We start from the raw sequence: 20,879 nt of genomic DNA on the forward strand, positions 1-20,879 counted from the left end.
AAGATCAATCTCACTTGTTTTAAAAAATTGATTTACAATATTATATTAGTTTCAGGTGTACAACACAGTGATTTGATATTTTTATAGATTATACTCCATACAAAGTTATAATAAAATATTGGCAATATTCCCGTGTTGTACATTACATCGTTGTAATTTATTTATTTCATACCTTGTAGTTTGCACCTCTTAATCCTCTTCACCTATTTCTGCCCCTCTCCTCTCAATCTCACTTTCATTATGCAGTCAGAATGCCTTATACAGGTTTTGGTATTTTTAGGTCCGATCTCCCTGTGCCTCACTTTCCTTATGGTGATATAACAGTACCCACCTCATGGAGTTGTTGTAAAGATTATACAAGCACTTATCATAATAAGTGCTCAGGAAATGTTAATTTCCCAACTGTTCCCACTTTTCCTTCCAGGAGGCCTAACCTTGTGGGCTCTAGGTTCCGGCGGGCGCTGCACTCTCCCTCCCAAGGCCTCCCGCCTGACTTTCCGCCTCCCGGAGGCTTTCCCTCAACTTTCCAGCCAGCTGCCCCTGACACAATCCTGGGAGAGTTTAATTAGGTACTGCCCTGAACGTGGCTTATTTTGGACTTTTAGAGTGCTGAGAGTGAGTGGGAAAGTGTGTTGGGGAATTCGGAACTGGGAAAAACAGCAGTCTCACAGGAAACAAAACAAAAGAAAACAAAAAAACGCTCCGACCCTTCAATAGTGGTCTGTCCTACGGACGTGTCTATACAGGCTCCCTCCGGCCGCCAGGCGGCGCGCGAGGACGCCGGAAGTCTGTCCCGGGACTGCGCATGCGTCCTTCTTCTCCGTTACTCTTCCATTCACTTCCGTTGAGCTTTGCATAGCCGTTTGTCCCAGGCGACTTCCCGTACGCATCCTAATCTAACCCGGGAACTCAGAGTCGGCGGAGCGGGATCCGGGCGTTTGCTCAGTCCGGACGTCTTCGGGACCGGCAGGATGTGCTCCCTGGGGTTGTTCCCTCCGCCGCCGCCTAGGGGACAAGTCACCCTATACGAGCACAATAACGAGCTGGTGACGGGCAGTAGCTATGAGAGTCCGCCTCCCGACTTCCGGGGCCAGGTGGTCAGGGCGAGGAGGGAGGAGACCTACAGGCATGGGGGGCAGAGTCGGAGAGACTGGGGGAGCAGAGGCAACGTGATAGGGGCGGGGTCGAGGTCCCCAGACTGGAGTATTGGAAACAGCCTGGCCCAGGCTGGAGAAGAATGAAGGGCTGGGATGTATTTAAGAGCTGGGATTGGAGGATGAGGGATGCTGAGGGGCTGTGGTGCGGGCCTAGTGGGAACGGAGAGTGAGGGCGAATCTAGGGGATGTGAGGGTCAGGAGGACTTCTGAAAAGTTGGTACAGTATCTGGGAGAACCGGGAAGGCACAACCTGGGGAGTTTTTTCCTGTGGTGTTTCTGGGAAAGAAAAGGAAGAGAAACTTGCGTTTATTGAGCGTTTGCTTGGAAGAAAGACGCTCTGAGTCAGGTGTTCTCCACATATGTTTTAATAATGTGATTTAATAATCACAGCAACCCTATGAAATATTATTCTAGTTTTACAGATAAGGGAGCTAAGACCTGTTTCCCTGTCCCACAAGTGTTACATATATATATGTATATGTATTTTTTCTTTTTCCTTTAACATCCTTATTGGAGTATAATTGCTTTACAATGTTGTGTTTCTGCTGTATAACGATGTGAATCAGCTATATGCATACATATATCCCCATATCCCTTCCCTCTTGCGTCTCCCTCCCACCCTCCTTATCCCACACCTCTAGGTGGTCGCAAAGCACCAAGCTGATCACCCTGTGCTATGCAGCTGCTTCCCACTAGCTATCTATTTTACATTTGGTAGTGTATATATGTCAATGTTGCTCTCTCACTTCGTCCCAGCTTACCCTTCCCCCTCCCTGTGTCCTCAAGTCCATTCTCTACATCTGTGTCTTTATTCCTGTCCTGCCCCTAGGTTCATCAGAATCTTTTTTTTTTTTTTTTTAGATTCTATATATATGTGTTCGCATACGGTATTCGTTTTTCTCTTTCTGACTTACTTCACTCTGTATGACAGACTCTGGGTCCATCCACCTCACTACAAATAACTCAATTTCGTTTCTTTTTATGGCTGAGTAATATTCCATTATATATATGTATATATGCCACATCTTTATTATTTTTTTAATTTATTTTATTTAATTTATTATTTTATTTTTGGCTGCATTGGGTCTTCCTTGCTGCGCACGGGCTCTCTCTAGTTGTGGCGAGCGGGAGCTACTCTTCGTTGCGGTGCGTGGGCTTCTCATTGCGGTAGCTTCTCTTGTTGCAGAGCATGGGCTACAGGTGCATGGGCTTCAGTAGTTGTGGCGTGCGGGCTTCAGTAGTTGTGGCACGCAAGCTCTAGAGCGCAGGCTCAGAAGTTGTGGCTTACGGACTTAGTTGCTCCTTGGCATGTGGGATCTACCCGGACCAGGGCTCAAACCCATGTCTCCTGCATTGGCAGGCAGATTCTTAACCACTGCACCACCAGGGAAGCCCACATCTTCTTTATCTATTCATCTGTCTATGGACGCTTAGGTTGCTTCCAGGTCCTGGCTATTGTAAATAGTGCTGCAATGAACATTGTGTTACATGACTCTTTCTGAATTATGGTTTTCTCAGGGTGTATGCCCAGTAGTGGGATTGCTGGGTCATATGGTAGTTCTATTTGTAGTTTTTTAAGGAACCGCCATACTGTTCTCCATACTGGCTGTATCAACTTACATTCCCACCAACAGTGCACGAGGGTTCCCTTTTCTCCACACCCTCTCCAGCATTTATTGTTTGTAGATTTTTTTGATGATGGCCATTCTGACCGGTGTGAGGTGATACCTCATTGTAGTTTTGATTTGCATTTCTCTAATGATTAGTGATGTTGAGCATCTTTTCATGTGTTTGTTGGCAATCTGTATATCTTCTTTGGAGAAATGTCTATTTAGGTCTTCTGCCCATTTTTGGATTGGGTTGTTTGTTTTTTTGATACTGAGCTTCATGAACTGCTTGTATATTTTGGAGATTAATCCTTTGTAAGTTGCTTAGTTTGCAAATATTTTCTCCCATTCTGAGGGTTGTCTTTTCGTCTTGTTTATGGTTTCCTTTGCTGTGCAAAAGCTTTTAAGTTTCATTAGGTTCCATTTGTTTATATTTCCATTTCTTTAGGAGGGGGGTCAAAAAGGATCTTGCTGTGATTTATGTCATAGAGTGTTCTGCCTGTGTTTTCCTCTAAGAGTTTTATAGTGTCTGGCCTTACATTTAGGTCTTTAATCCATTTTGAGTTTATTTTTGTGTATGGTGTTAGGAAGTGTTCTAATTTCATTCCTTTATATGTAGCTGTCCAGTTTTCCCAGCACCACTTATTGAAGAGGCTGTCTTTTCTCCACTGTATATTCTTGCCTCCTTTCTCAAAGATAAGGTGACCATATGTGCATGGGTTTATCTCTGGGCTTTCTGTCCTGTTCCATTGATCTGTATTTCTGTTTTTGTGCCAGTACCATACTGTCTTGATTACTGTAGCTTTGTACTATAGTCTGAAGTCAGGGAGCCTGATTCGTCCAGCTCCGTTTTTCTTTTTTTCTTTTTTTTTTTTTTTTTTTTGCTGTACGTGGGCCTCTCACTGTTGTGGCCTCTCCTGTTGCGGAGCACAGGCTCTGGACGCGCGGGCTCAGCGGCCATGGCTCATGGGCCCAGCCGCTCCGCGGCATGTGGGATCCTCCCGGACCGGGGCATGAACCCGTGTCCCCTGCATCGACAGGCGGACTCTCAACCACTGCGCCACCAGGGAAGCCCCAGCTCCGTTTTTCTTTCTCAAGATTGCTTTGGCTATTCAGAGTCTTTTGTGTTTCCCTACAAACTGTGCAATTTTCTGTTCTAGTTGTGTGAAAAATGCCATTGGTAACTTGATAGGGATTGCATTGAATCTGTAGATTGCTTTGGGTAGTATAGTCATTTTCACAATGTTGATTCTTCCAATCCAAGAACATGGTATATCTCTTCATCTGTTTGTATCACCTTTTAATTTTTTTCTTCAGTGTCTTATAGATTTCTGCATACAGGTTATTTGTCTCCTTAGGTAGGTTTATTCCTAGGTATTTTATTCTTTTTGTTGCAATGGTAAATGGGAGTGTTGCCTTAATTTCTCTTTCAGATTTTTCATCATTAGTGTATAGGAATGCAAGAGATTTCTGTGCATTAATTTTGTATCCTGCTACTCTACCACATTCATTGATTAGCTCTAGTAGTTTTCTGGTAGCATCTTTAGGATTCTCTCTATATAGTATCATGTCATCTGAAAACAGTGACAGTTTTACTTCTTCTTTTCTGATTTGGATTCCTTTTATTTCTTTTTCTTCTCTGATTGCTGTGGCTAAAACTTCCAAAACTGTGTTGAATAATGGTGGTGAGAGTGGGCAGCCTTGTCGTGTTTCTGATCTGAGAGGAAATGGTTTCAATTTTTCACCATTGAGAACAGTGTTGGCTGTGGGTTTGTCATATATGGCCTTTATTATGTTGAGGTAGGTTCCCTCTATGCCTACTTTCTGGAGTGTTTTTATTGTAAATGGGTGTTGAATTTTGTCAAAAGCTTTTTCTGCATCTATTGAGATTATCATGTGGTTTTTATCCTTCATTTTGTTAATGTGATGTATCACATTGACTGATTTGTGTATATTGAAGAATCCTTGCATTCCTGGGATAAACCCCACTTGATCATGGTGTATGAACCTTTTAATGTGCTGTTGGATTCTGTTTACTAGTATTTTGTTGAGGATTTCTGCATCTGTGTTCATCAGAGATATTGGCCTGTAGTTTTCTTATTTTGTGACATCTTTGTCTGGTTTGGTATCAGGGTGATGGTGGCCTCCTAGAATGAGTTTGGGAGTGTTCCTCCCTCTGCTATATTTTGGAAGAGTTTGAGAAGGATGGGTGTTAGCTCTTCTCTAAATGTTTGATAGAATTCGCCTGTGAAGCCATCTGGTCCTGGGCTTTTGTTTATTGGAAGTTTTTTAATTGCGGTTTCAATTTCAGTGCTTGTGATTGGTCTGTTTATATTTTCTATTTCTTCCTGGTTCAGTCTCGGAAGGTTGTGCTTTTCTAAGAATTTGTCCATCTCTTCCAGGTTGTCCATTTTATTGGCATATAGTTGCTTGTAGTAATCTCTCATGATCCTTTGTATTTCTGCAGTGTCCGTTGTTACTTCTCCTTTTTCATTCTAATTCTGTTGATTTGAGTCATCTCTCTTTTTTTCCTGATGAGTCTGGCTAATGGTTTATCAATTTTGTTTATCTTCTCAAAGAACAAGTTTTTAGTTTTCTTGATCTTTGCTATTGTTTCCTTCATTTCTTTTTCATTTATTTCTGATCTGATCTTTATGATTTCTTTCCTTCTGTTAACTTTGGGGTTTTTTTGGTTCTTCTTCCTCTAATTGCTTTAGGTGTAAGGTTAGGTTCTTTTTTTTTTTTTTTTTTTTTTTTTTTTTGCGGTACCCGGGCCTCTCACTGTTGTGGCCTCTCCCCTTGCAGAGCACAGGCTCCGGATGCGCAGGCTCAGCAGCCATGGCTCACGGGCCTAGCCGCTCTGCGGCATGTGGGATCTTCCCAGACCGGGGCACGAACCCGTGTCCCCTGCATCGGCAGGCGGACTCTCAACCACTGCGCCACCAGGGAAGCCCGGTTAGGTTCTTTATTTGAGATTTTTCTTGTTTCTTGAGGTAAGGTTGTATTGCTGTAAACTTCCCTCTTAGAACTGCTTTTGCTGCATCCCATATGTTTTGGGTTGTTGTGTTTTCATTGTCATTTGTTTCTAGGTGTTTTTTGATTTCCTCTTTGATTTCTTCTGTGGTCTCTCGGTTATTTAGTAGCATATTATTTAGCCTCCATGTGTTTGTATTTTTAAATTTTTCCTGTAATTGATATCTAGTCTCATAGCATTGTGGTCGGAAAAGATACTTGATACGATTTCAGTTTTCTTAAATTTATCAAGGCTTGATTTGTGACCCAGAATATGGTCTATCCTGGAGAATGTTCCATGAGCACTTGAGAAGAAAGTGTATTCTGTTGTTTTTGGATGCAGTGTCCTATAAATATCAATTAAGTCCATCTTGTTTAATGTATCATTTAAAGCTTGTGTTTACTTTTTTATTTTCATTTTGGATGATCTGTCCATTGGTGAAAGTCAGGTGTTAAAGTTCCCTACTATTATTGTGTTACTATTTCCCCTTTTATGGCTGTTAGCATTTGCCTTATGTATTGAGGTGCTCCTATGTTGGGTGCAGAAATATTTACAATTGTTATATCTTCTTCTTGGATTGATCCATTGATCATTATGTAGTGTCCTTCTTTGTCTCTTGTAATAGTCTTTGTTTTTTTTTTGTTTTAATTTATTTTTGGCTGCATTGGGTCTTCATTGCTGCACGCGGGCTTTCTCTAGTTGTGGCGAGCGGGGGCTACTCTTCGTTGTGGTATGCGGGCTTCTCATTGCAGTGGCTTCTTTTGTTGCAGAGCACGGGCTCTAGGCACGTGGTCTTCAGTAGTTGTGGTGTGCAGGCTTCAGTAGTTGTGGTTTGTGGGCTCTAGAGCACAGGTTCAGTAGTTGTGGTGCATGGGCCTTGTTGCTTCACGGCATGTGGGATCTTCCTGGACCAAGGCTCAAACCCGTGTCCCCTGCATTGGCAGGCGGGTTCTTAACCACTGCACTGCCAGGGAAGCCCCTAGTCTTTGTTTTAAAGTCTATTTTGTCTGATATGAGGATTGCTACTCTAGCTTTCTTTTGATTTATATTTGCATGGAATATCTTTTTCCATCCCCTCACTTTCAGTCTGTATGTGTCCCTAGGTCTGAAGTGGGTCTTTTTTTTTTTTTTTGTGGTATGCGGGCCTCTCACTGCTGTGGCCTCTACCGATGCAGAGCACAGGCTCTGGACGCGCAGGCCCAGTGGCCATGGCCCACGGGCCCAGCCGCTCCACAGCATGCGGGATCCTCCCAGACCGGGGCACGAACCCGTGTCCCCCACATCGGCAGGCAGACTCCCAACCACTGTGCCACCAGGGAAGCCCTGAAGTGGGTCTTTTGTAGACAGCATATGTATGGGTCTTGTTTTTGTATCCATTCAGCCAGTCTATGTCTTTTGGTTGGAACATTTAATCCATTTACGTTTAAGGTAATTATCGATATGTATGTTCCTAATTGTTTTGGGTTTGTTTTTGTAGGTCTTTTCCTTCTCTTGTGCTTCCTAACTAGAGAAGTTCCTTTAGCATTTGTGGTGGTTTGGTGGTGCTGAATTCTCTTAACTTTTGCTTATCTGTAAAGGTTTTAATTTCTCCGTTGAATCTGAATGAGATCCTTGCTGAGTTGAGTAATCTTGTTTGTAGGTTTTTCCCTTTCATCACTTTAAATATGTCCTGCCACCCACTTCTGGCTTGCACAGTTTCTGCTGAAAAATCAGCTGTTAACCTTATGGGGATTCCTTTGTATGTTATTTGTTGCTTTTCCCTTGCTGCTTTTAATATTTTTTCTTGTATTTAATTTTTGATAGTTTAATTAATATTTGTCTCGTTGTGTTTCTCTTTGGGTTTATCCTGTATGGTACTCTCTGTGCTTCCCAGACTTAATTGACTATTTCCTTTCCCATGTTAGGGAAGTTTTCAAGTATAATCTCTTCAAATATTTTCTCAGCCTTTTTCTTTTTCTCTTTTTCTTCTGGCACCCCTATAATTCGAATGTTGGTGTGTTTATGTTGTCCCAGAGGTCTCTGAGACTGTCCTCAATTCTTTTCATTCTTTTTTCTCTTTATTGTACTCTCTGGCAGTTATTTCCACCATTTTATCTTCCAGCTCACTTATCCATTCTTCTGCCTCAGTTATTCTGTTATTGATTCCTTCTAGAGTATTTTTTAAAATAAATTTATTTATTTTATTTATTTACTTTTGGCTGTGTTGGGTCTTCATTGCTGTACGCAGGCTTTCTCTAGTTGCAGTGAGCAGGGGCTACTCTTTGTTGCAGTGCACAAGCTTCTCATTGCAGTGGCTTCTCTCGTTGTGGAGCATGGGCTCTAGGCACATGGGCTTCAGTAGTTAGCGGCACGCAGGCTCAGTAGTTGTGGCTCACGGGCTCTAGAGCACAAGCTCAGTAGTTGTGGCACACGGGCTTATTTGCTCCGCGGCATGTGGGATCTTCCCAGACCAGGGATCGAACCCGTGTCCCCTGCATTGGCAGGTGGATTCTCGACCACTCTGCCACCAGGGAAGCCCCTAGAGTATTTTTTTAATTAATTAATTAATTTATTTTTGGCTGCGTTGCATCTTCGTTACTGCGTGCGGGCTTTCTCTAGTTGCAGTGAGCGGGCGCTACTGTTCATTGCGGTGCACAGTCTTCTTATTGCAGTGGCTTCTCTTGTTGTGGAGCACAGGCTCTAGGTGCACGGGCTTCAGTAGTTGTGGCACACGGGCTTCAGTAGTTGTGGCTCGTGGGCTCTAGAGCGCAGGCTAAGCAGTTGTGGCACACGGGCTTAGTTGCTCCGCAGCATGTGGGATCTTCCCAGGCCAAGGCTAGAACCCGTGTCCCCTGCATTGGCAGGCGGATTCTTAACCACTGCGCCACCAGGGAAGTCCAGCCCCTAGAGTATTTTTAATTTCAGTAATTGTGTTATTCATCACTGTTTGTTTGCTCTTTAGTTCTTCTAGATCCTTGTTAAATGTTTCTTGTATTTTCTCCGTTTCCAAGATTTTGGATCATCTTTACTATCATTACTCTGAATTCTTTTTCAGGTAGGTTGCCTATTTCATCTTCATTTATTTGGTCTTGTAGGTTTTTACCTTGCCCCTTTGTCTGTAACATTTTTTTTTTGTCGTTTCTTTTTTTTTCTCTTTTTGATGGTGGTGCTGTATTCCTTTCTTACTGGTTGTTTGGCCTGAGACGTCCAGCACTGGAGTTTGCAGGCAGTTGGATAGAGCCGGGTCTTGGTGCTGAGATGAGGACCTCCGGGAGGCCTCACTCTGATTAATATTCCCTGGGGTCTGAGGTTCTCTGTTAGTCCAGCGGTTTGGACTCAGAGCTCCCACCACAGGAGCTTGGGCCCGACCTCTGGCCTGGGAACCAGGGTCTCGCAAGCTTCGTGGCGTGGTAAAAAAAAAAAAAAAGAAAAGAAAAGAAAGAAAGAGAAAAAGGAGCAGTATAATATCAAAGAATAAGAAACAAAATAAGATTAAAAAGATAAAAAATATATTAGGAAAAATAAAACTATAGTTGAAGCAACTGGTTGCTGGGGGTTCCTCCTGTTCCCTTAGGTGCCCATGGTTCCTCACTGGTGCCTGGTAGGTGCCCTAGTTGTGAGGAGACACGAATTCCACGTCCTTCTAGTATGCCATCTTGACTCCGCCCCTTTCCACAAGTGTTACATTTGTGGAAACGGGAAACAGGTCTCTGGAGCCTCTTACCCTCAGCCCTGCCGAGGGTTGGAGATGGGAGGAAGTTCAGTAGAGATCTAGGGAAGAGACTGATTCACTGTCATACCTCCCTTCTGGCTCTAGTGGATCAATCTTCCTGTCCTAAACCTTACTAAGGATCCCCTGAAGACCCCTGGCAGGTTGGACCATGGCACAAGAACGGCCTTCATCCACCACCGGGAACAAGTGTGGAAGAGATGCATCAACGTTTGGTGAGAGATGGCAAAGGGTCTCCTGGGCCAGTGGTCTGCAGATCCTGGAGGCAATGAGGTCACCCCCCTTCTGCCTTGGGCTTCCCAGCCCTCTCTAGCTCAGAGCTGTGTATCATTCAACATATCAAATTATCAGGCCTTTTTGTGGAACTCAAGGCTGTGAAACAGTAGTTCCATTTCATCTCCAGTGACTTGCTTTCCTTTTTGGTTTAATTCTGTGAACCTGTTCCCTCCTTATGTCATTATTACTTTCTGAGCCTTTACCTGAAGCTCAGCAAGGTTAGGTATAAGGTTGCAGGGAATAATCTCATACATAGGTCATTCATTTTGCACATGTAGGAGTGAAGCCTGGATTGAATTCCTGGCTGTGCCACTTTTTAGCTGGGTGACCTTGGTCAAGTTACTTAATCACTCTGTCCCTCAATTTCATCTGTAAAAGGGAGCCTATCTTACAAGGTTGTAGTGATGATTAAATGAGTAAAACACTTAGAACAGTGCCTGGCCCATATTAATCCCATCAAGAGTTAGCTATTATTATTATCATCATCATCATCATATGTAGGATGAATTCCTACAAATGAAGTAGCTGGGTTCAAAGGGTATGTTCATTTGTAATTTCATGAGCTATTGCCATATAGTCCTCTGTTTAAGTTGTACATATTTACAGACGTACCAACAGTGTATAAGACAGCTATACTCCAATAAAAATTAAAAAACAAAACAACAAAACAAACAGTGTATGAGAGTGCCTGTTTCCTAACACATGTGCTACGAAGCTTTGCTATTTGATATTGCATTACAGTTCAATTTGCATGTCTCCTTGAGTGAAGCTAAACATCAAGTCATGGTCTGAAAAGCCATTCAGTCCTGGGTGCTTTCTCACTTTCTGCCTCTCTAGCAGCTGCTTCTCTTCCTGTTCTCTCTTAAATTTTGGTGTCCCTAGGCTGGACTTGTGATTGATGCTCCACACCTGGGTGTTCACTTGTCTGCCTAACACCCTCAGTCAGATATTCCACAGGCTTCATACACTCAGCATGTTCAAAATCAATCTCTTCATTTTCCTCTCTAAGCCGGCTTCTTCCTTGTGTTTTTCATCTCAAGGAATGGCCTTCCTAGTCATATAGAAGCAAGTGCTTTGAATGTAGGCTCTGGGGCAGGCAGACAGGTTGAATCCTGACTCTGCTATTTCCTGCTTAGTTCACCTTTGATAATTAACCTCCTCACACTCTCTGTTCTCTCACCTAAAAATGCTGATGATAACAATACCTATTTTGTAGGGTTGTGATAAAGGCTGAATTAGATGATGCATGTGACGCATCTAGCCCAGCCCTGGCACAGTGTAAGCAGTATTAGATGCTATAATTATCACCTGGGTGTTTCCCTTGATATTGCTCTTTCCCTTATTAATGTCTAATTAGTCCTCAAATCCTGTCCATTCTACATCCTGGAGCACTCAAATCTGTCTTCTTTTCTTCATCCCCAGTGGTTCAGGCCACTTTGGCCTTTCTTCTAGATTCCTGAAGTAGCCTCTTAACCCATTTCTTTCTTTCCATTCTTTTTCCCCTCTAATCTGCAGCCAGACTGATCTTTCTAAAATAAAATGTGATCAGTTTATTCCTCAGCTTAAACTCCCTCTGTGGCTTTCCATTCACTATCTTAGAGCAAGTCGTTTTTTAAAAAATAAGTTGTTTCTTAAATTTATTTTATTATTATTTTTTATAAATCTACCTATTTATAAATCTATTGTTTATCAATCAATCTATTTTTTCTAAATCTATAAAATTTATTTTTGGCTGCGTTGGGTCTTTGCTGCATGTGAGCTTTCTCTAGTTGCAGTGAGTGGGGGCAACTCTTCATTGCAGTGCGTGGGCTTCTCATTGCTCTGGCTTCTCTTGTGGAGCACAGGCTCTAGGCACTCGGGCTCAGTAGTTGTGGCTCGCAGGCTCTAGAGCACAGGCTCAGTAGTTGTGGCACACGGGCTTAGTTGCTCCACGGCATGTGGGATCTTCCCGGACCAGGGCTTGAACCCATGTCCCCTGCATTGGCAGATGGATTCTTAACCACTTTGCCACCAGGGAAGTCCCTTAGGGCAAGTCTTGACTCCTTGATCAGTGCACAAAGCCCTGAAAGACCTCTGAGCCTTAGTTGCCTCACTGGTGGACAATTTATATATTGTCCTTTCATGGGTACAATGAAAGGACTATATAAAGTACATGTCACATAGTTGTCACTCATTACATGTGAGTGTTATTTTTAATCCATGTTTATTGAGTGAATGAATAGATGAACTTAGAGAGGAGACTGAAGGGATCAGAGTAACTGACTCACAGCTCCCTCTCCTCTTCAGGCGTGATGTGGGACTTTTTGGTGTGCTGAATGAAATTGCAGACTCAGAGGAGGAGGGTAAGTGTGTTTACCTCCAGCCTTCTCTAGTTTTATGGTTGCCATCTCCCGTCCATATTCTCCCTAATTCATCCCAATACCTTTAGGCCCAGCGCCTTTCCCTTTAGCCCTGTATTTCCCGGCCCATTTAACTCTACTGGTGCCATCTTCTCTTCCCCTCTACCTACCCCCATACCACAGAGTGGGTGCCCAGAGCACTTGTTGGGTAGAAGGATCTGGGGAGTGCTTGCCCTTGCTCGTCCCTCACCTAGGAGGGTGCCCAGTGAGAACCCTGTGAATGGTTTAATCACAGCTGCTTTCTCAACCCCACAGTGTTTGAGTGGGTGAAGACGGCGTCCAGCTGGGCCCTGGCACTCTGTCGATGGGCCTCCTCCCTCCATGGGTCTCTGTTTCCCCATCTGTCTGTAAGTTTGGCTCCCCCCCCCAGCCCTCCCTGGCTGCTGCTCCCCCACTCCCACCCCCTCTCCACTTCCTATGTCTTAGGGTCAGGGTGTGATGAGAAGACTGCAGAGGGTATGAATGGTCCAGCTCCCCTGTGGGGGCATTGAGGGGATAAGCTCCTTTTTCCCAGTGCAACCTCTATCCGCTTTGTTATTACAGCTCAAGAGTGAAGATCTGATTGCTGAATTCGCTCAAGTCACAAACTGGTGAGTGTACAAGCTCTGGAGCTTTTGTGGGAAGCAAGTCCTGAACCTTGGAACTTCTTCTGGGGAGAGGGAAATCAAGGCAGAGACTCCTCACACCCCTTTTCTGACTGCTCCCCACATTCTCCCTCCTACCTCCCCCAAAAAGAAAGAAAAGAAGCAGTGAAAAATAACAGTGTCCTCACACGGAAGGGAACCTGAGCTCTGGGCCGGGAAAGGCGAGGTGCAGGTCAGGACTCCTCACCCTCACTCCTGCCCCAGGTCCAGCTGCTGCTTGAGGGTCTTTGCGTGGCACCCACACACCAACAAGTTTGCGGTGGCCCTGCTAGATGACTCCATCCGTGTGTATAATGCTAACAGGTATGTGGGGGGCACGCTGGGTGGACTCGGAGTCTTCAGTCTCCATCGGTCAGTCCCCACTTCCTTCTCCAGCCTTGGTGCCCAGGGAGTCCTGCAGTTCCTGGGCCTGGCCCATGGCTCCTTCCAGAACTGGGGTCAGGGAGGCCCCACAAGTGGATGCGTCCTCTTTCCAGATCCAGTCTTTATCCTGTCCTCTGTCCCACAATACCCACAGGCCCTGGATGATCAGCTTTCTCTCTGGATTTCCCTCCTCAACCACAACTCAGCTCCCCTGCGCCTTAGTGTCCCTGCTTTGACCCCATCCCCTCCCCTTTCACCCCAGCACTATAGTCCCCTCCCTGAAGCACCGGCTGCAGCGAAATGTGGCGGCCCTGGCCTGGAAGCCCCTCAGTGCCTCCGTCTTGGCTGTGGCCTGCCAGAGCTGCATTCTCATCTGGACCCTGGACCCCATGTCCTTGTCTACCCGGTGAGTCCCAGCAGTCTCTCTCTTACCTTGGCCTAAGGGTCGTGGCCATGCTGGGGTGGTGAGGAGGTCTGGAAGGAGAAGTTCTTTTTCCTCACAGCACTTCCCAGGGCTACGGGAGAAGCAGACCTAAGGCCAAGGTGGAGGTGCTGAGAAGATCTAATCTAGAGAAGGGGACAGAACTGAGGGCTTCTGGGATTGTGGGGAGTTTGTACCTATGGATCATGGATTGGAAAGACTGTCTCTTTCAGAGGACTGCCAGATGTAGGTTTAAAGGAAAGGGGGAAGGGAATTAATATGGATAAAAGCTGAAACCGATGAAATTGGAAAAAATCCCCATGAGGACTAACTAAATATAAAACCAGAAACTGGTTCTTTAAATTATGAATAAAGAAGAAAACCTTTTGGCCAGCCTTATTAAGGTAAAATAGAAAATCAAAGTACACTATTTTCAAAATGGGAGAGAGAACCACAAATATGGAAGAAAATAGAAGAATTATTAGAGCATATTATATATGTTTAGACTAACAGATTTGAAAACCTAAAGGAAATGTTGTCTAGCAAAATATATGTTGTCAAAGTGGACTGTAGAAGCAATTAAAACGGATGAGCTCTACCCCTAAAAAGATGCCAGGCTGAGATGGTTTTATGAGAGTTCTATCTAATTGTCAAAGAAAAGATAATCTCCATGTTATCTGAACTAATCCAGATCATAGAAAAATTTGGAAAGCCTCCTGATTTGTTTTATTTTCCTTTTAATAAACTTTGTGCATAATTTTAGATTTTTAGAAAAGCTGCAAAGATAGTAGAGTTTTGGTATACCCTTCACACCATCGTTAATGTCTGATATAACCATGTTAGATTTGTCAAAACTAAGAAACTGACATTTGTATGTTGTTATTAACTAAACTCCAAACTTTGTTCTGATTTCACCAGTTTTCTCATTAATGTCCTGTCCCAGGATCAATCCTGATTTATTTCTTTTTATACAAATCTTAAAAAAAAATATTTATTTATTTATTTATTTGGCCGCACGGGTCTTTAGTTGTGGCACTCAGAATCTTTGTTGTGGCATGCGGGATCTTTCATTGCGGCGCATGGGCTCTCTAGTTGTGGCACACAGGCTCTAGAGCACACGGGCTTGGTTGCCCCGCGGCATGTGGGATCTTAGTTCCCCGACCAGGGCTTGAACCCACATCCCCTGAGTTGGAAGGTGTATTCTTAACCACTGGACCATCAGGGAAGTCCCCATCCTGATTTATTTCCATAAAGCTAACGTAACCTAAACCTGACAGTAGGTGGTATAAGAAAGAAAATATTTGAGCATAGATTTTATTTATTTACTTACTTCCCTCCTTCCCTCCTTCCTTACTTTACTTCCTTACCATGCCTCGTGGCTTGCGGGATCTTAGTTCCCTGACCAGGGGTTTTTTTTTGTTTGTTTTAAATTTTTATTGCAGTATAGTCAATTTACAATGTTGTGTTAGTTTCTGCTGTACAGCAAAGTGAATCAGTTATACGTACACATATATCCACTCTTTTTTTAGATTCTTTTCCCATATAGGCCATTACAGAGTATTGAGTAGAGTTCCCTGTGCTATACAGTAGATCCTTAGTTATGTATTTGATATACTGACCAGGGATTGACCCTGCTCCCTTGGCAGTGAAAGCATGGAATCCTAACCACTGGACTGTCAGGGAATTCCCCTGAGCGTAGATTTTAAAAAATGCTTAATATTAGCAAATAGAGTCTGAAAGCATATTAAAAAAAATCTTAACCAAGTGGAATATTCCAGAAATTAAAAACTATTCACCATTAGGAAATCTATTAAAATGATTTGTTACATTAGCAAATTAAAGGAGAAAAGTGTTTATATAAATAAATGCCCTTCTCAATAAGCAGACATTCAGCTGAATACATAAAGTAAATAGGAATACAAAGAGACAACCTAAACATAAAGAGTATATATGCAAAACCAGTGGCTACCATATTGAACAGTGAAATAGAAAATACTAAAGGTATTTCCAATAATGTCAAGATAAAGACAGAGATGTCATTATCACCATTATTAACCAACATTATTTGTGGAGGTTTTTTTTTTTTTTTTTTTTTTTTTTTTTTTTGCTGTACGTGGGCCTCTCACTGTTGTGGCCTCTCCCGTTGCGGAGCACAGGCTCCGGACGCGCAGGCTCAACGGCCACGGCCCACGGGCCCAACCGCTCCGCGGCATGTGGGATCTTCCCAGACCGGGGCACGAACCCGTGTCCCCTGCATCGGCAGGCGGACTCTCAACCACTGCGCCACCAGGGAAGCCCTGTGGAGGTTCTTTTGAGGGCAGTTACGACAAGAAAAGGAAACATGGTAAAGTCTTGTGAAAGAAGAGAAAATTATTTTTATTTGATGATATGATCTTAAACCTAGATAAGACAAGAGATTCAACCAAAAAAACCTATTTAATCTAATAAGAAATTTAAGTAGTAAGGTAACTGGATCCAAGAAACTGAAAATGTAATAGCTTCCCTTTGTACCAACAATAATCAGTTGAGAAATTGCAATGGAAAATATGTTCTATTTACAATAGGTACAACAATTACTATAGATTACTAGGAATAAATCGTTAAGTTTATTTCATCTGTTAGACATCTGAAGAAAGTGGTTGAAGAATATTAAACAAGAGCTGAAGTGATGGAGGGACGTGTTATATTCCTGGGTAGGAAAATTTAATCATGAAGATGTCAAATTAAGTGTATTTCCCATCAGAATTCTGCTGGTTTTTGTTTGTTTTTGTGAACTGGACAAAATAATAGAGTTTTTATGAAATAATAAATGTGGAAGGATTGCCAAGAAAAGTTTGAAAAGGAAGCATATTGAGAGGAGATTTGCCCTACCAGGTATTGAAATATTTTATGAAGTTATAGTAATAGAAAGTTATTGGCATAAGATCAAACAGATCAGTGTAACAGAAAAACATTCAGGAACAGATGTAGGAATTTATGGAAATTTAATATATGATGAATTTGGATTTGCATTGAAATAGAAAAGTTCGGTTTTTTGTTTTTTTTTTTTTAGTGGTTTTGGCATAATTGGCTATCCATTTAGAAAATAATACAGTTTGTCCTTGCTTTACACTTTATATACAAATAAATTCCAATCAGACAAAAGAACTAAATGTAAAAATAAATAAATAAAAGGACTAGAAGAATGTATAGAATGCTTTTTGGCCCATTCAGAATTATAGTATTATAATAATAATAATAATTATTATTTTTTTGGCTGCACCATGACGCTTGTGGGGTCTTAGTTCCCTGACTGGGGATTGAACCCTGGCCCTCAGCAGTGAGAGCGTGGAGTCCTAACCACTGGACCGCCAGGGAGTTCCCAGTATGCTAGTATTATTAAAGTTGAAATGTTCAATAATATCCAATACTAGCAAGACTAGGAAAACTGCTAGTAGAGTATATTGTGGTATGAACTTTTCAGAAAATATTTGTTGGCATATTTATCTTTTGAAAGGTTCAAGCCTTTTTTTTTTACCTGCAATTCCATTTTAATACTCTATTCTACACAAATAATGACAAGAGTACATAAAGATATAGGGATTTTTTTTTTTTTTGCGGTACGCAGGACTCTCTCTGTTGTGGCCTCTCCCGTTGCAGAGCACAGGCTCCGGACATGCAGGCTCAGCGGCCATGGCTCACGGGCCCAGCCGCTCCGCGGCACGTGGGATCTTCCTGGACTGGGGCACGAACCCGTGTCCCCTGCATCGGCAGGCGGACTCTCAACCACTGTGCCAATCAGGGAAGCCCCTAGGGAATATTTTTGGCAGTACCGTTTGTAATAAAAAATTACAAACAACTGAAATATCCATTTGTGGTGGCATGACTGAATAAATTATAGTTCATCTATTCAGTGGAATACAGTGGGGCCACTGAAAAGAATGAGATGGATCTCTGTAAACTGATGTATTGTCAAGTTAAGAGAGTTAGTTGTAGACTGGTGACCTAAGACCTCATTAGAGCTTAAGGTGGGTATAGTTGGGAGGAAAAAGGACAAGGTGGCATTAATTTGGCTAGTAGCCTGTACCCGTCAGGCCAAGTATGTGGCTCTGGAGATACAGAGCTGACGGACACAGCCGGGGCCCTCAACTAGTTCCCAGTCTAGTGGGGGAGGTTGCCATGTGTGCCATCTTTGATGAGGAGAAAATGATGTGGGAGCACCGAGGAGGGAAGCTAATCCTGACAAGGAAAGGCAGAAAGACAGATTTAGGAGCACAGGATGAATTCTGGAGAGTGGCCGATAACTGTAGGAAGAGAAGAGATTGGAACCTCGAAGTGATGGCATGGATTATCCCATGCTCCAGGCAGGATGGTCCTGTGGGGAGAGGGCTCTCATCTAGAGCAGAACATGCATCTCCCCAGCCCAGTACCTTCTAGCTTTACTGGTCACAAGTTTTGGTCTCTTTCAGGCTCTTTTGTCCCTTTCACCCATTTTTCTTTCTGGACCTCCTGATAGTGACTGCCCTTCCTTCCTTCTTTTTATTTTTCTTTAACTTCCATGATCCTTATTCATTTTTCCCAACCTGGATTTGAACTCAGAGGGGCCATTGGGATTGGGAAGTTTTAGCAGGAGGAGGCAAGGGAAGAGAATCATGGGGCTTTCTTCCTGTTGTCTTCTGACTCCACACCCCGTTTCCCCTCGGCAGACCCTCTTCTGGCTGTGCCCAAGTGCTCTCTCACCCCGGGCACACACCTGTCACCAGCTTGGCCTGGGCCCCCAGTGGGAGTCGGCTACTCTCAGCTTCACCTGTGGATGCTGCCATCCTGGTGAGTTGGTCCCCACGCCTCTTTCAGTCATTTCAGCCACCCCTCAGACTTGAGGAGAGAACTTTCTTTGCCTGGTGGTGGGAAATACCCTGGAGGAAGGAGAGGAATAGCTGTCCATTCAATCTTAAACATATCCAGGGGAAGGCGCTGCACCAGCCTGCCTCCTCAGATGTAGATTTCTGCCTGCTGTCAGTATAAACATAACCCTATTTCCTCCTGTTTTAACTGTCCCTTTCCCGCGTCCTCCCCTTTGGTTCTTTGTACCTTAAGGAAGGGCGGCCCACCGTGGGATGGTAGGGATGCTTGAAGTCTCCCGTCTCACTCTCTTCCCCTTTCTCCTAGGTATGGGATGTCTCAACAGAGACCTGTGTTCCCCTTCCCTGGTTTCGGGGAGGTGGGGTTACCAACCTGCTCTGGTCCCCAGATGGCAGCAAAGTCCTGGCTACCACTCCTTCAGCTCTCTTTCGGTGAGTAGGGGGAGGGCGGGGAGCGGGGCAGGAATGACCTAGAGAAAGGCACTAGGCTCCTGGAACTGCAAGTGCCACAACCTTCTGTCCGCGTTCCCATTCACCTGAACGTGGGACTGACAGGAAGGGAAGTCCAGGCTGTGACACCTAGAGTTCCTAAGCTGTGACCTGCCTCTCTTTGGCATAGAGTCTGGGAGGCCCAGATGTGGACTTGTGAGCGGTGGCCTACCCTATCAGGGCGATGTCAGGTAGGAGGGACTGTGCGTGTCAGGAGCGGGGGCGGAGGTGGGCCCTGCTCCCCCAGGCGTGTCCCCCCACCTCCTCTACTTCTCTTCCTCGTGTGCTTCCCTCCTGTATTCCCATAGACCACTCTTTCCCTGCCTTTTGCTCCCTGACCCCAGACTGGCTGCTGGAGTCCTGATGGAAACCGCCTGCTGTTCGCTGTGTTGGGGGAACCGCTGATTTACTCCTTGTCGTTCCCAGAACGTTGTGGTGAGTCCAGGGAAACACTTCTGGATGCACAACATCTGGGGTAGTCGGAGGGAGATAGGAACCATCTGGAATATGCTGCTCTGAAGGATAAAGGGAAGTAAAGCAGCTTGGGGGGAAAAAAAAAAAAAGGAATAAGCTTAGGAGCCTTGAGTGGTGTTGATGCCTGTGATGGAGAGGAGGCAGGGGCCAGTGGGAGGCCCCTTTCTTGTCCCTAGGAGCCTCTGCCCTGATCCACAGGTGAGCGAAAGGGGTGCGTTGGTGGCGCGAAGTCAGCTACGATTGTGGCAGATCTGTCTGAGACGACAATACAGACACCGGATGGAGAGGAAAGGTGAGCTGGGTGGGCGAGGGAGGGGCAGTGAGACGAAGCTGGGAGGGACCACGCTGAGCCCTCCCAACCTGCTGTTCTGACCCATAGGCTTGGGGGAGAGGCTCACTCCATGGTCTGGGACCCAAGTGGGGAGCGGCTGGCTGTGCTCATGAAAGGTAAGAGGAGGGGAGGGAGGCCTTTGCTCAGGCCGCACCATCTTCCCATTAACTGACTGTTTCCAGGCCCTGGCTGCAGTTCTTCTCTGCCTCTGCCCTGGGATTCTGCCTCCAGAGTTCCCTCCTATCCCCGCATCCACTTCTTACAGGAAATCCACGGGTCCAGAATGGTAAACCAGTCATCCTCCTTTTTCGCACTCGAAACAGCCCTGTGTTCGAGCTACTTCCTTGGTAGGTGCTGGGCAGGTGTGGTTCCCCCCGGCCTCCCATACCAAACCCATACCCTCTACACCTGCCTTCTGCCTCCAGCAGCCTGCTCACCTTTCCTTCTGCCCCTAGTGGCGCTGTCCAGGGGGAGCCAGGAGCCCAGGCCCAGCTCATCACTTTCCATCCTTCCTTCAACAAAGGAGCTCTGCTCAGTGTGGTGAGTAGGCCAGCTGCTGCGGTTGCAGGAGTGGGCTGAGGAGCTGAGGGCTGCAGCTGCCGTGTGGCTCTGCTGTATGGCCTTCTTTGGGCTCAGACTGGTCAGACTTTGCTTTCCCCTCTCTCTGCAGTGCTGGTCCACAGGCCGGATCACCCACATCCCTCTGTACTTTGTCAATGCCCAGTTTCCACGTTTTAGCCCAGTGCTTGGCCGAACTCAAGAGCCACCAGCTGGGGGCGGAGGCTCTATTCATGATCTGCCCCTCTTTACTGAGACGTCCCCAACCTCTGCCCCTTGGGACCCTCTCCCAGGGCCACCCCTTGGTCGGCCCCACTCCCCTCACTCCTGCATTCAATAATAAAAAGTGTCCTTTTTTTTGTTTTCCATTCAATTATGAGACTCTTACCTTTACCCAACATTGGGGTACACTGAAGAAGAAAAAGGCATGGACTTTGGGTTAAGATCTTGGCTCTTTCACTTTTTAGTCATTTCTTGTGAATTTGGTCAAGTTACTTACCCTTAGAAACTGGATAGTTTTCAAATGATATGGAAAGCAAAGCTGAGAAAATACCTAGCACAGGCTCTGGCACATAATAGATGTTGCACTTTTCCCAA

General features: G+C 44.7%; 1 protein-coding gene across 3 annotated transcripts; it reads left to right on the top strand.

Moving 5' to 3' along the window:
- The first annotated feature begins 855 nt into the window (after positions 1 to 855).
- Positions 856 to 20,655, top strand: AAAS (aladin WD repeat nucleoporin). Of its 3 annotated transcripts, none has more exons than XM_081250303.1 (16): positions 856 to 1,094; positions 9,607 to 9,701; positions 12,049 to 12,104; positions 12,417 to 12,508; positions 12,705 to 12,751; positions 13,010 to 13,108; positions 13,431 to 13,574; positions 18,275 to 18,395; positions 18,738 to 18,862; positions 19,050 to 19,110; positions 19,264 to 19,354; positions 19,592 to 19,685; positions 19,773 to 19,840; positions 19,990 to 20,071; positions 20,180 to 20,264; positions 20,395 to 20,655. In XM_081250303.1, exons 1-16 carry the CDS (start codon positions 972 to 974, stop codon positions 20,620 to 20,622), a joined length of 1,611 nt encoding a protein of 536 aa, XP_081106429.1. In that variant the 5' UTR covers positions 856 to 971; the 3' UTR covers positions 20,623 to 20,655. The 3 variants fall into 3 exon arrangements, with proteins under 3 accessions (XP_081106429.1, XP_081106428.1, XP_081106430.1); XM_081250302.1 differs by having other exon boundaries at positions 857 to 1,094; positions 9,574 to 9,701; XM_081250304.1 differs by lacking the exon at positions 9,607 to 9,701 and having other exon boundaries at positions 910 to 1,094.
- Positions 20,656 to 20,879: the final 224 nt, after the last annotated feature.

The sequence above is a fragment of the Mesoplodon bidens genome (assembly GCF_964165515.1).
Source record: "Mesoplodon bidens genome assembly, chromosome: 11".
NCBI classification, from domain to species: domain Eukaryota; kingdom Metazoa; phylum Chordata; class Mammalia; order Artiodactyla; family Ziphiidae; genus Mesoplodon; species Mesoplodon bidens.